General features: G+C 36.3%; 1 protein-coding gene and 2 pseudogenes across 1 annotated transcript in view; 2 read left to right on the top strand and 1 right to left on the bottom strand.

Annotated features, from left to right (window-relative positions):
• Positions 1-1993: 1993 nt before the first annotated feature.
• LOC149006701 (protein DMP9 pseudogene) lies at positions 1994-2828 on the top strand (annotated as a pseudogene).
• A 3859-nt stretch (positions 2829-6687) lies between these two features.
• Positions 6688-7437, bottom strand: LOC149006700 (protein DMP9 pseudogene; annotated as a pseudogene).
• A 1970-nt stretch (positions 7438-9407) lies between these two features.
• The window catches only part of AAR3 (defective in cullin neddylation protein (DUF298)), a 38371-nt gene continuing 32886 nt past the window's right edge, over positions 9408-14892 (top strand). The window contains exon 1 of the mRNA XM_089166790.1: positions 9408-9674. Coding sequence (XP_089022916.1) covers positions 9617-9674 — 58 coding nt within the window. The 5' untranslated portion in view covers positions 9408-9616. The remainder of the gene's footprint in view (positions 9675-14892) is intronic.

Genomic DNA, 14892 nt, shown 5'->3' with positions numbered 1-14892 from the left:
AGGAAGAAGAATCCAATTCAAATAAGAAGGATAGAAGAATCCCGATTTTGAGGGTCTCTGTCCAGTTTTGATCAAGATCTTCATCGGATGGTCATATGATGTCCGATCGAGCTGATTTTTGGAGGAGAGCTTCACGACTTCTTGGTCTTCAAATCCAACGGTGGGATTATGCATTGGAGATCTCTAAGTTAGTCCGATTCATACGTCAAGACACTCCTTGGTTAAGTCAGATAAGAACTCTGAGTTTGATTCAAACTCTGAGTTTAATTAATCTATAAAAGGAGAGCAAACTCCAGGAAGAGAGGAGGACGTTTTTGGGAGCTTTGGAAGAGCGTGGAGGTTGAACCAGAAGACGTTGGATGGCTTTGGAGATCTGAAGCTTGGGAATAAGTTCTTCTTCATCTTCTTTCAATGTTCTTGAACTCCTCTGTAATGTTTTTAGTTTCTAGTATGAACTAATTTAGTTTTTCTAGGGATCAGATGTAGCCTATCTTTGAATTCCCACTCTTGACTTCATCAATATAATTTTGAATATTGTTTCCTTTGATTGAGTTTTTACTTCTATTCTTCATGCTTTTGATTAATTGGCCACTAATCAACTGATTTGTTAATCATAATGAACTGAGAGGGGATTTATGTGTTTAGTTCATTGGAGTAAAAGCCATGAATTACATGTAGGATAGAGATATACTTACATGGTTTGTGTAGTTGTTACATGGGAATCCACAATTTAATGATTTCTCGGTTGTTGTAACCCACATAGAAATATAGTGGGTTAGCAATTGAGGGAATTTCTATTAGTACTCGAGAGAGACTAATAGATAGGAAAGGAATCTCGACTATCAATCGGAAAATATTTCTCAAATTATAAAGAGGGAGAAAAGGGTGGGAATGCTTAGTTATGGTGAAATCGACCCCTAGGTCTTTAGCAATTAATAATCTCAATTTAACTTTCAATTTGCAATATAGTCTAGAATAATTATCTTCCTTATTATTTGTTCAAATAAAATTGGTATAATTAATTTGGTACTTAATCTATAGTCTTCGAGGGATCGATCTTTTATCATTATATTACTTCCCCCCCCCCCCCCCCTTTTAATTTTTCCCCCCCCCCCCACCCCCTTGCCCCCCCCCCCCCCCCCCCCCCCCTCTTTTTATCGTTTGCAATGGAAGACTTGAGGATAATTTGATAGTTCACGGTTGAATATTAATTGGGAGGAAAAAATTATGAAAAAATTTGGGATTTAAAAATTATTTTCAAAAGTAGAATCTATTTGAATAATTTTTTTTTTAATTTGACTATCTCAAAAATTTTTCCTTCATTTTAAGACCTAAGTCAAGACTTTGACTTTGAAAATTTTTCCAATGTTATTGTGTGAGAGACTTCTCATTGCTTTTTATGATATTATTTTAAAAATGTTTTTGAAGTCATATGTTATGAACTTTATTTCCCCAATCTGTTTGCATGCATTCATTTTGATGGTGAGGGTAATTCATTTTCCAAATAAGTCTTTTCAGATTTCCAAATAGCTTTGTTTTATTCTAATTAGTTGAGATAATAACTCTTCTTTTGAGCCAAGCATGTTGAGAATATAGAATCAGTGGACAATCAACTAGCAAAGCAATTCCATTGTTCTAACTGAAGCAAATTCTATAGGAATTACTAGATCAACAAAATTCTTTGCCAGTGAAAGTCAATCAATCATAAAAGATGATACACCTGCCCACACTGATGAGCCATGAAGGGTTGATTTTTGTTATGGAATAAAGTGGAAATCATTTCCTATCGAATCTATTTGCTTAAATCTCTATCTCTCTCTCTCTCTCTCTCTCAACCAAGATCCTCATCTACTTCTTACCACTTACAAATCCGATATAAATTATCAGGTTTCCATCCAATTCTAAGCCAAGCTCAAGCTTTCTCCATTCCCATTTGCCCAGTTAAAAAAAGCATCCAAAAAGGCCATAGCTAGTGTAAGAAGCTCTTTAGAAAATGGATTCCAAAACAGATGCCAGCTCTTTGAGAATCCCATTCATCCCACCCCAAGATCAGCAAAATTTACCCATTAATGTTTCCTTCCCAAACGTTTCAATACCTGCACTCCAAGATCAAGATCAAGATCAAGATCAATCAGCTCCCCACTATGCTCCACCACCTCCTCCTCCTCCACCTCAAGAGCAGCAGGCATACCTATCCATCCGAGAAGAGAGGATGAACCCAAACCCAAGTGGTGTTCCAGAAAACAACTCAGTTGTTTACAAGCCAGGACGACTCATGGCTTCTGCAGCGGGTTTTAACAACACAGTATTAAAAACTTCTTCCCTTGTGAATTTCCTTCCCACTGGAACCCTACTGGCCTTTGAAATGCTCCTTCCATCAGTCTCAGGGAATGGCAAGTGCAACAAGGCGACCACTTTTCTGATTGGATCCATCTTGGTCCTTTGTGCCACCTCCTGTTGTTTCTTCCACTTCACAGATAGCGTTTGTGATCCTCATGATCAGCGGAAGATTTACTACGGATTTGTGACCTTCAAAGGCTTGATGGTGTTCAGGGCTGGCGGCGTCGAATACATTGCTCAACCAGATCACCTCAAAGCTCGCTTAACTGATTTCATACACGCAGTGCTGTCGGCCATGGTATTTGTAGCAATCGCCTTCTCCGATCATCGAGTCACTGCTTGTCTTTTCCCTGGTCATGTTAAGGAGATGCAAGAGATTATGCAAACTTTTCCTATCATGGTGGGTATTGTGTGCAGTGGTCTCTTTCTTATATTCCCCAACACTCGATATGGCGTAGGCTGCATTCCTGCTTGATCCATCAAAGCAACAACCAATATTATATCTCCGTGTTACCTTTCAATAAAGAATAGATACTTTTTTTTTTCCTTTTTTCCTGGGGCCCGGGGGTGTTGGATAGAAATTTCAGTATAAGGAAGGTTAAGGAAAATGGTTTGGTAGTTTTTTTTATCCTCTAAAAACTTCAATGAAAATGATATTTCTAAGCTAAGGAAGGTTAAATGCATCTTGCTTGGAAGACTAGATGGAACTTTTATGTTACAGACTAAATAGGAGGGTGGTCTTTTTCAATGATACTCGCAGTAAATGACAGACATCTTTAGAGAAGATTGTCTCAAGAGTTGTGCCCTAGTTTGATTTGTTTTGCTTTTTTTTGGGTCTTTTGATCCCGTTTTGTAATTAAAAAAAAGAAAAGAAAGTTTACTGTTATTATTTTGCATATATATAATATTAGGAAGTCAATTATTGTAATATAGGTATATATATATATATATCTTGTATTTTAGGTAGATATCTTATAATCTTTCATTCTAGGTAGATTTGTCACTTAATATAATTTTCTATTCAAGATAGGCTATTTTTCTTGTGGAGAAAGTCAAATTCATTCTTGTATTTATATGTACTTAGTCATGTATTAAAATGAAATATCAAGTCTTTCAGTCATCTATTTGTGGATTTTTTTTTTGGGTAAAAGATTTGTGGATCTCAGTCATAGTTCATCCTGAAAATGTAATTGTAAAAATGCTTTGACTATAATGTGCAATGAAAAGAAAAATATTATAATGTATCAGTTAAACAAATCTTTCGTATCACTTAAAAATATTGTATGTGCTTTGACTATAAAATGATGTTCTTAATTTCCTAGGAACGTATGTTTAATTTTTTGGTTTACCAGCATTTGTTTCCTCTTTGAATTACCATTGAGATTGAATATATTGTTGTCTTGATTTTTCTTTTTTCTTTAGTGATGTTTTTGTTGCATAAACATAATTGTCCGTATGAGTACGCCATTTCCTACCCAAAAAAATAAAAGGTACGTTGTACAACATTTTGACATGAAAATATATAAGTTGAGACCTTAAACATATGTTGAAAATATTTGACAAGATCATATAAATATGATAACACTTGCACATGGAAGAGTATAAAATTGATTCTATTTTTTTTTTTTTATCATAAGAAAAATTATAAATATTTTCTTCCAAAAAGCTAAATGACCGTTGCTAGGAGATCAAAGGAGATCAATTTATTTGACAGGTGTACCCCCTTTAATATATTTGTTCAAATAATCGTTTTCATTGTGTTTTACAAAAATGCCAATGTGTTGTGTATGAGTGGCAGATCTTTCATTCTTTTCATATTTAGCTTTTAACTTTTTTTTTTTAAATCATTTTTGTATTGAATCGACAAAATAAAAAGGTTTAAAAAATATATAGGAAACACGTGTTCTTTAGAAAATGGTTATTTCCTACTCAAATGCATAGACCCAAATGCATATCTAGCAATAGCATTATAGAAATCTTGCGGAGAACAAAATAAATGAATATAAAACTCATACAATAGGGATAGGTGCATTTTTTTACAATATCAACACAACTGCTAATTTCCCTATGCACAAATACAAAATTAATATCTATAAAAAGATTAATCATTTCCTCAATTTCTTCTAGATGTTGTTAAAAGTGCGCAGGAGCTGGTATCTCTTAGTTGACGTATTTTGTTGATAACTCTTAAGTAAGAGTATGTCTTAATTTTGGTGCAGCCCATATCTGCAACTATGCTTCAAGCTCAAACTCTAAGACTCCTTTGTTAGGATCTACACGGCCAAGGATAGCACATAAAACTTTCCCTTCATGATCTCTAGCTATGACTCCATAGCCCACTTCATCTAATCTTCTAGATACGTCTATGTTGATGGCAGTCCAATCAGGGAAGGTGGTTCCCAAGTCAACAATTTGATGGAGGATGAAGAAGAATCCAAGTTTTGAGGGGAAGCAAAAAAATCCCTCAGTTAAAATTGAATGTAGCAAAATACTTGTTTGTCAAAGTTTCATTGTGAATCCATTTGTTAGAAAACATTACCAATCTGTGGAGGATGCAGTCACGATGAAAAAAGTAGGTAGAACATAGCACAATCCCTTTTCTCTCATGGCTTGCATTGCTGTAGGTGTTAACTTCTGAATGGGAATGGAAGGTGAAGTGGGTGCATCTAGCGGTAATGATTTCTAGTGAAGTGGGTTTGGTGACGTTGAAACAACGAAGAGCTTGGTCTTCCTATCTTCCTTCCCGTCCAAGGCAGACCAAGATTCAACATTGGGGTGGGGCCGAAGAATGAAAGTCCAGATCACCTTGCTGTTGGGAAACACTAATGTTTTTTTGCCATACATATTGTGTGGTCCTTATAAGACCACTAGGGGTCCCTCCTCTGAATTATTTTATTATATTAAGGCATAAGACTACATATATTTTGTGGGGTCTACACATCTTTTGAAAAAAAGGGGGTAAATTATTGATAATTATATTTTTTTCTCGACAAAATATAAGTAAATTAAAGCTAACAATACAAAAAAAAGACACATGACTTCAACCCTAAAAAGTTAGATGCAAATCAAAATTTTTTTCCGTAGGAGATACAAACCAATTTTTTTTTTATTTTTTTATTCACAATATAAAATCTAAATATAAAAAATTGTAGAAAAATTTAAAAAAATAATATAAAATCAAATAAAAAGAATAAAGAAATGAGAAAAAAGAGAAAATATAAATAAATTGAGAAAGAGAAAAAGTACCTAATTGTGAAGAAACTTTTTTTTTTCCAAAATTTTGTTAACCCATGTTTATAGAAAAGGAAGAAAATAAATAGCAAGAAAAGAGAAGAGAGGAGAGAATAAATAAGGATTGAGGAGTTAATTTATAATTAGGAATGACATTTTAAATATTTAATAAGATTTTTTTTTCCAAAAATTTCCTCAACCCACGTTTATAGAAAGAGAAGCAAATAAATATGAAGAAGAAAAGATGAGAGAAGAGAGGGGAGAATAAATATGGATTGAAGAGTTAATTTTTAATTATAAATGACATTTATACTTATTATTTTATTTTCAGGGCATTAAATAGTGATATTTCACATGTAAAAAAATAAAATTAATTAAAATTTTCAAAATTAGGACATGGCCTGACGTGGCCCAATGGACATCTGCCTTTGACCGCCTTCTTTTTAACGGATCATCTCATTTTTGCACTTCTTTATTCATCTTCCTTCCTCAAGACAAAATGACGGACATGATATGTTCATTTTGGGATTCTGATACAAACCCACACCGCCCAGGTCCAAAGCTGGTTATCCAGAGCAAGGCCAAGAGTATGTGGAGGCCAGAGATGAACCATGTCCTTGCAGAGCACATAAAAAGCATGTGCAAACTCGATAATTAGGCTCTGTAAATGGAAAGGGTAGGTTTGCGTCGTATGGGAAGCATGAGAGTGAGAGTTGATGTGTTCGGAGAATTCTAATGGGCAGAAGATGATTTGCACGTCAGGGAATCAGTAGTGGTTTGCTTGGTTTTGCATTTTCTTTTTGTTGTGTTGCTTGATCAATTATATATGTCAAAAGATATCGAAGATTCATTAAACCTCCTCAATTGTCACTCTGTTTTTCTATTTCTTACCTTGCACTTCTCACACTCTATTGATGAAATAAAGTTACTTCTAATCTTAATATGATTACTTCATTAATTCCCAATGGGACCAGAAGTCTCTATCCAGTTTTACAAGTGACTAACAAAAAAAATAACTACCAAACCATTTTCCTTAACTTTTCCTTATTGAAATTTCTACCCAAAAAACAGAAGAAAAAAAACTTAACACGGAGACAGTGGTTGTTTGTTGATGGGTCAAGCGGGCATGCAGCCTACGCCATATCGAGTCCTGGGGAAGATAAGAAAGAGACCACTACACACAATACCCACCATGACAGGAAAAGTTTGCATAATCTCTTGCATGTCCTTTGCATGACCAGGGAAAAGACAAGCAGTGACTCTCTGATCAGAGAAGGCTATTGCTACAAACACCATGGCCGACATCACTGCATGTACAAAATCAGTTATGCTAGCTTTGAAACTATTTGGTCGATCTATGTAGCTCACACTTCCATCCTTGAACACCATCAACCCTTTAAAGGTAACAAACCCATAGTAAACCTTGTGGTCAGGATCACGATAACTATCTGTGAAGTGGAAGAAACAACATGTGGTGGCACAAAGAGCCAAGATGGATCCGATCAGAAAAGTGCTCACCTCGTTACACTTGCCATTCCCTGAGACTGGTGGAAGAAGCATTTCAAAGGCAAGTAGGGTTCCAGTGGGAAGGAAATTCACAAGGTTTGAAGTTTTTAGTACTGTGCTGTTAAAACTCCCAACCATGATGCGTCGTCCTGGCTTGGAAACGCCAACGTTATTTTCTGGAACACCACTTGGGTTCATCATCTCTTCTGGGTTGGATAGGCATGGTTGCTGGTCTTGATCAGGTGGAGGAGGTGGTGGAGCATGTTGGGGATGAGTGGTGTTTTCTCCGGCGGCGGGTGGAGCTGGTTGATCTTGTAGTGCCGGCGGCGGTTGAATGATTTGGATGCAAGAATTGGGCATTTTTTGCTGGTTTTGGGGTGGGATGAATGCGGTTCTCATACTGTCGGCATCAGTCTTAGGAATCCATTTTCTGAAAGTGGAGCTTTGTAATTAAACTAGCTAAGGCGGCTCTTTTTAACACTGTTGAGTCAATAGGAATGAAGAAATCTTGAGCTTAGCTTAAATTTGGGTGGAAACCTGATGCTTTATATATATATAGGATTCGTAAGTGGTAAGATGTAGATGAGGCTCTTGGTTGAGAGAGAGGGGGGGGAAAAATTTAAGCAAACAGATTCCATAGGAAATGATTTCCACTTTATTCTATAACAAAATCAACCCTTCATGACTCAATCAGTGTGGGCAAGTACTGTATATGATTGATTGACGTGCACTGATAGAGAATTTTGTTCTAATTCCTATAGGATTTGCTTCAATGGAATTGCTTTGCTAGTTTGGTTGGTGACTGATTCCATATTCTCAAGATGTCTAGCTCAAAAGAAGGGTTATTATCTCTAAGTATGAACTAGAATAAAGAGTTCTGTTTGAGGAACTTTTTAATTGTTTTGTTGAACAGAAAACAGAAAAACTTTACTTGGAAAGTCACTTATAAACTTATCCTCACCATCAAAATGGATGCATGCAAAGAGATGGAGAAAAAATCATAATAAGTGACTTCAATTTAGAATAACATCATGAAAAACAACGAGAAATCTCATAACACATATTGGGGAAATTTACAAAGTCATTTCCAAATTACCCCTTAAAATTAATGTCATTCTATTTACTCAATACATCACTCAAACCTCATTACTAACATTATTTGTAATTTTTGTTTATTCATTTTTAGTATTACTTCACATCTTAACGGCATAAAATGGAGAATAAAAGAAAAACTAAACAAATATCTCGTGGAAGAATAGAAATCAAGTAGAAGATGCCAATATGGAAGAAGAAGAGTAGTTGTAGACGATAGAGCAAGACAAAGACGAGTCGAATTTAGGATTTTCGTTCAAGAGTATTTGAGCATATGGGTGGCACATGGGATAACTTAGGATCCTAGACTCGGAATATGATGAAATTCATCATATTGATCCAAAATGAACTCGTGAGAAGGACTTACTGCTTCACGGTGATGGAAGTCATTTTTTTGAGATCATTTTGGGAGAGTTTTAGTCATTTTACTATTTTCAGTGACATTTTCATAATTTTATTTTTTTCGTTTTAGAGTTTCTTGATATTATAAAATCATATTTTATGTGACTCTTTGAAGGCATTTGAATATTGTTTTTTTAAAGAAACATTTGGCAGACAGAGTTCTCCATTATCAACCAACCTTGTGTTTGACCTTGATTATTTGTATTTTTGACATCAATATGTTTTTTTTTTTTTTTTTTTTTGAAATTTTTAACTTACTTACCTCAACACTTAATCATAAATTTCTGATTACAATTGGGTGGTGATGATGTATTTTTCTCTTAAGGGGAATTTGACCGATGAATTAAATAATTCAAGAATGACATTAATTTTAAAAGATAATTTAGGCGGTGATGCTGAAATTTGCTTTAAAAAAAGAAAATTTCGTGCATAAAATAATCCTAATATTTATATCGTGTTTTTTGGGATTAAAATATGTCGGATTATCGCCTAAAATTGATGCACGTGATTAAATAAATGTTTTAAAAAGTAAACAATTAAATAAATAGAAGGGAGACACCCAAGTGTCGTCGAGTGTCGGCTGGCTCTTCTGTGCAGCTGAGCTGGTGAACTCCCACGTTTTTCATGTTGGCCGTACAAATTCATCTGTATCGGATTGGGTCATTTTCGGCCGGTACGAAGGCCGATGCGTCTGACATTCGGAACGGACAATATGCTGGTGATCTATGAAAGTATGAATCTATGTTTCGACAAAAACCCGGTTGAATCGGATATTTTGGTCTGATGTTTGGAAGATATTTATCACATGAGTCAGGTCCGCGGCCTTGTCTTTGCAATTTCACAATACACAGCTCGCGAGGGATCCTGCTCACAGAGAGTCTACCTCTCTCTGTTCCTCGCAAATGGAACTGTGTCGGAATAACTATGAGAGAGGGGATATTTTTCTTCTTTACGTCCTTGGTTTGTATAGATGAAAAATAAACAAGAAATTTAGTCGAATTATCGGAAATTCTTAGTTCGCCACAGCTGCAAATTTCGTTGAACAATGGATTCGTCTGTCTCGAAGGCGTTCGATATTTTTGAGGTTTACAGCCGATACTGCGGTAATCTAAATTCCGCATTTTGTTTCTGATTCTTCTGTTTCTTTTACTTATCTCGAATCTTTTGATTTCTGTCTCTATATCGACCGGTGATGTCATTTTATGCCCCAAAAAAGTTCAGTTCTTTTGTTGCAGAGGGAATGGATGCTGCCTCTTCTTTATGGGAATTTTCGTATCTAGACATTCTCTATGTTTTTTCTTTGGAATAGTGTAGACATGAATGTGAAATATTGTTGTGGGGGGCGGGGGAATTGATGCAAAATGTTTAGAATTTTAGAATTTTAATCTACTCTGTTTAATTTAATTCCTGTAGGCATGCAAAGTGTGGTCATGGCTATATTTTTGGGTGTATTTTAGTAGTTCCGTTTTAGGCATGAGTATTGTTTTGTTTCGTTAGTGTCTGTTCCGTAAGAAGTAGTCGCTTGTTCTGAAGGTAGATAATAAATCTGATTTGGTTTGGAAGGTTGGTGGTGCATTTTGTTGGAAACAGAATACCATAGGCATATCAAACAATAAGATAAAGCAGCACAAAGTAAGATAATTATATCTCAAAAGCACTTACCCATATGAAGCAAAGGAAACGAAACAATACCGACAACATGTACTAAAATAAGGTGAGTTGAGGTGTACGGACAATACTTTTCCTTAAGGTATTTGAACACCCCCTTAAGTGTAGACCAGATTGGACCTTAGCGTCCTCACCTCCAAGAGATTCTAGTTACAAAGGAGATATGAAGGTAGTATACAACACAGGAAGGGAAGAATACAAAAGAAGAATTTCTTCACTTTTCCAGAACACAAATTTTCTACCAAAAACATAAAGGAAAACTCTTGTTCGAATTCTTTATTGTAAACTCCTATACTCGTATGGACCCCTATAGGGGAGGGTAGCATCTGTTTGTAAGGTCACCTTTGAAAGAGAAAGAGTTGGGATTGCTCGTACAGTCATCTCCCCTCAACAAAACCCAAAAATGGGTTTTTCGGTTCATGACCCATGACCCACGCCCTACATCCCCAAGTTCCAAGTCCCATTATAGACATTTCGTATTAATTAATTGATATTATATATGCCCCTAGCTGGATCGAACTGGGGTCCAAGGACCATGGATCACTCTCGATGTAGTGTGGCCCAACTTGGTGCATGTGTGTTTAGTCCATTCTTAACTTTCTTCTGGCACACAACCCACTTAGGAGCAATTATTATATAAATAACGACATAATTGTTACCTCCATCCGATGTGGGATTAAATAAATATGGTAAATTAGGTTACCCACACGCCTTTTAAAAAAAAAAAAGTCCAACAATCCCCCTCCCCCACACATATATATTTAAAAAAAAAAATAAAAATCCAACAATCCCTCACAAGTTTCAAAATATTTGTAAAACAAGGTTAAGTGCTGTATAAATTTTGACTTAGCGGGACACATTGTTGGAGGTGTCTTTTAGACTTGAACCTACTCTAGGTTTAATGAACTACGTTATAGAGTATTGGTGAAGTCAGACTTCTTGAACCTTTCCTCTTCGTCAAAACTAGCTAGCTCACCGTTTATGTCCTACTAGTTGACGTCTGCATCTCTTGAATTATATCAATGGGACATTCTAGGTCCTATCCCGTATCTTGGTCTCACGAGTGCTTAAAGAGTTTGCCTTTAAAATTCTTATCGAGGGTAGTCACCCTCTGCACCCACTTAGGTTAGCCGATGTGCACCATAATTAACACCCCCCCACATTCTTAGGATTATGCTAATTAAAAGCCCATTGCTCAACCTCTTACATTGTGGTGGTACTACTTTACCGTCTAACTAGAGTGAGAATAATAATAGTAATACTAAACAAGTCCCCTCGTGACTTCGTTTTTAACCTTTGAACCTAATTTAGGATTAAAACCTCTTCACATATGTAGGGTGTCTATCACAAGGCCTACAATACAGGCCTCAGGCTCATTCCTTTAGATGCTTCATTAAGTAATGAAGTAGGTAATCCTTTGTGAATGTATTCGCTAAATTCTTTTTAGACTTCACAAAGTCGATAGCTATCATTCCTTTAGTTATGTATTGCCTAACAAGATTTTGTCTAAGCCAAATATGTCTCCTCTTTCTGTATATGCACATTTTTAGCCTTAGCTATTTCTGCCATGTTATCATTGAGGCAGTGGTTTAGGCCATAATAGAATATCAGCCATAAAACTTTGAAGCCATTCCGCTTCAATCCCTACCTTCTCTAAGGCAACAAATTTAGCTTCACCATCAAGTGTAAACACATATCCACTTGTTGCTAGTGACTCATCGGTAGTTGAGATCCAATTAGCATCATAAAATCCTTTTAACACATCAGGATTCCCATTGTATCAAAGACCATAATTCATTGTGCCTTACATGTACTGTAATAACCTATTAATGGTTGTCTAGTATTGTAATATGGAATTATGAGTATGTTGACTCAACTTCCCAACTGCTAAAGCTATATCCTGTCTTGTACAGTTCATCAAGTATAAAGCTAAGCCTATAATTTGGGAGTTATGTTTCAGATTTACCGGATATCCTAAATTCTTTTGAAGGTGACGAGCTGTGTCAAATGGTGCCTTGACCTCTTTCACATCCCAGTGATTATACTTCGGAGCATGTTCTCAATATAGTGCACTATCTCTGCATTCTTTCGGATAATCTTGATTCCAATAACAACATCCGCTTCACCCATGTCCTTTTTGTCAAATTTTGACATTAAAAGTCTCTTGGTTTGTTGCACTATATCCAAATTGGTTCCCATTATGAGCATGTCATCTACATATATCAAGATGAACACACCTTTACTTTGATGAAAGCTACTGTATAAACACCTCTTTGCATCGTTTACCAGAAATCCATTGGCTTGAAGTATCGTATCAAGCGTTTCATGCCACTTTTTAGGAGCTTGTTTCAACCAAGGTGCGAAAGTTCGATGGGTATCGCCGGTTTGCTACTTAGTGAACCGGGCGATATGGCGAAATCTCACCCAAAGATTGCTGAAATATCGATGCCGTGTTTGCAGCAATGCCTACTTTGATGACGGAGATAGGATGGTTGTTGAAGGGAGATTCCAGTGAGATCGGTGCGAGCCCGGAAAATGCAGCGCCTTCACTAGCAACCTCCTGAAGAGGATTCTCACCGGTGGGAACTCCGTTGAGGCCCAAGGTGGAGATTGAAGTGTATGGTGTACCTATTTGCTTTGTTCAACGAGAACCAGAAATCAAAGGCTCTGGCTACCTCAGAGAGGAATTACGGGCTTTTCTACCTGAACGAGCATAAGGTATACAATATACCATTGATGATGCAAGTGGTGACACAACAGAGATCTGTAAGAGGCGGAGGGAAGACCCAAGTAAGCACACCCACAACCGCACCCGCACCCTCACCTGCAAAGGGCAGCGGCGGAGCTGCCCTCGGAGGTGGCGGCACCTCTATATCGACTAACTTGGCTGGGCAAACGTGGTGTATTGCTAATAATCAAGTAAGGAACGAGAAGTTGCGGGCGGCGCTGGATTATGCGTGCGGTGAGGGAGGATCGGAGGAGCTGATTGTAGCAGAATTTTCTCGAGATATTGCCGAACTATCGCCAATTCGGATTGGCGAGATCTTGCTAGTTCGCAGTTTGGCCTCGGTTTTGGTTCGCCATGAACTGAAAACCACTGAAATTCGGCAAAATATTGCGGAATTTCGACGATATTGTGTACCCTGGTTTCAACACATTCAAAATTTTTACAAGTTTACATACCTTTTGCTCTTGTCCAGGTACTAGACAACTTTCAAGTTGCCTTATGTAAATTTCTTTCTTTAAGTCACCATTTGAGAAAGTTGTCTTTACATCCATTTCTAAATGGATGCAATAGCTATCATGATACGTATAGTATTGATTCTTGCTACTAGAGCAAAGATGTCAAAGTAATCAATGTTATGCTTTTGTTTAAAGCTTTTGACTACTAGTCTTGCTCTATACTTGTCAAGTGACCCATCCGCTTTTAATTTCTTATGGAATATCCACTTAGTTTCCTAGATTTTAGAACCCCGAGGGAGATTGACCAACTCCTAGGTGATTGGAACTTGGAAGTGATTTGAGGCCAACTCATTTTTTATGGCTTTTTTTCCAAAAGCAACATCTGGTGATCTTATTGCTTCTCTATAAGAAACAGGATCCTTATCTATTAGATAAGCCAGCCATGTTGGATTATTATCTATTGAATAAACTATCCAATCATTTCCAAATACTTAGAAGTCTTTTGTCTTTTACATTTATGCAGGTTACTTGGACCTTTATCACTTCATAAGTGATCTTCATTTCCAACTTGATCACTCACAACCTCTATTGCCACTTCCTTTCTTTTGGTCAAATTCACCACTAACTCCCTTTCCTTTTCTACTGGAGTTAAAAGGGAAGGTATTCTCAAAAAACTCGGTGTCCCTAGATTCTTTTATATCCCTTTTTTCACATATGCCATTTAAGGTTTTAAGGACTATAAATCTATATGTTGAACTATGTCTTGCGTACCCAATAAATACTCAATTGGAAGTCTTTGGTCCAACTTCCCTTTTCTTTGGTTAAGGTATTGTGCTACCTTAGCCAAATGACCCCAAACTCATAAATATTTAAGATTGGGTTTTCTATTAAACCATAGTTCATAGGGAATTATACTGATAATTTTGTGAGGTGTACTATTCAAAATAAAGCAACCTGTTAACAGAGCTTCCCCCCACATATCAAAAGACAAACCATAACTTATAAGTAATGAACTCATCATTTCCTTTAAAGTTCTATTCTTTCTTTATGCTATTCCATAGGATTTTGATTGATATAGAGCAGTTGTTTTATGTTTTATTCCATTACTCTGAAGAAAACTTGATAGATTAAAACACTCTAAACCTTTATCGGTTCTAAGTCTTTTAATCCTCTTTCCTAGTTGGTTCTCAATTTCTGTTTTGTAGGATATAAAAACATTAGAGGCTTCATCCTTAGAGTGAAGCAAATATACCATAGTGTAACGTGAGTAGTCATTTGGGAAGGTAACTAAATATTTCTTTCCTCCTTTAGTTTCACAAGATTTAAAGTCACACAAATCATTATTGCTTCATCCTTAGAGTGAAGCAAATATACTTTAGTGTAACATGAATAGTCATCTGGGAAGGTAACTAAATATTTCTTTCCTCCTTTAGTTTCACAAGATTTAAAGTCACAGAAATCATTATGTAT

This window comes from Hakea prostrata, chromosome 8, assembly GCF_041222555.1.
Source record: "Hakea prostrata isolate BN-2017 chromosome 8, UWA_Hpros_2, whole genome shotgun sequence".
Lineage (NCBI taxonomy): Eukaryota > Viridiplantae > Streptophyta > Magnoliopsida > Proteales > Proteaceae > Hakea > Hakea prostrata.
This window is presented reverse-complemented; position numbering and strand designations above follow the sequence as displayed.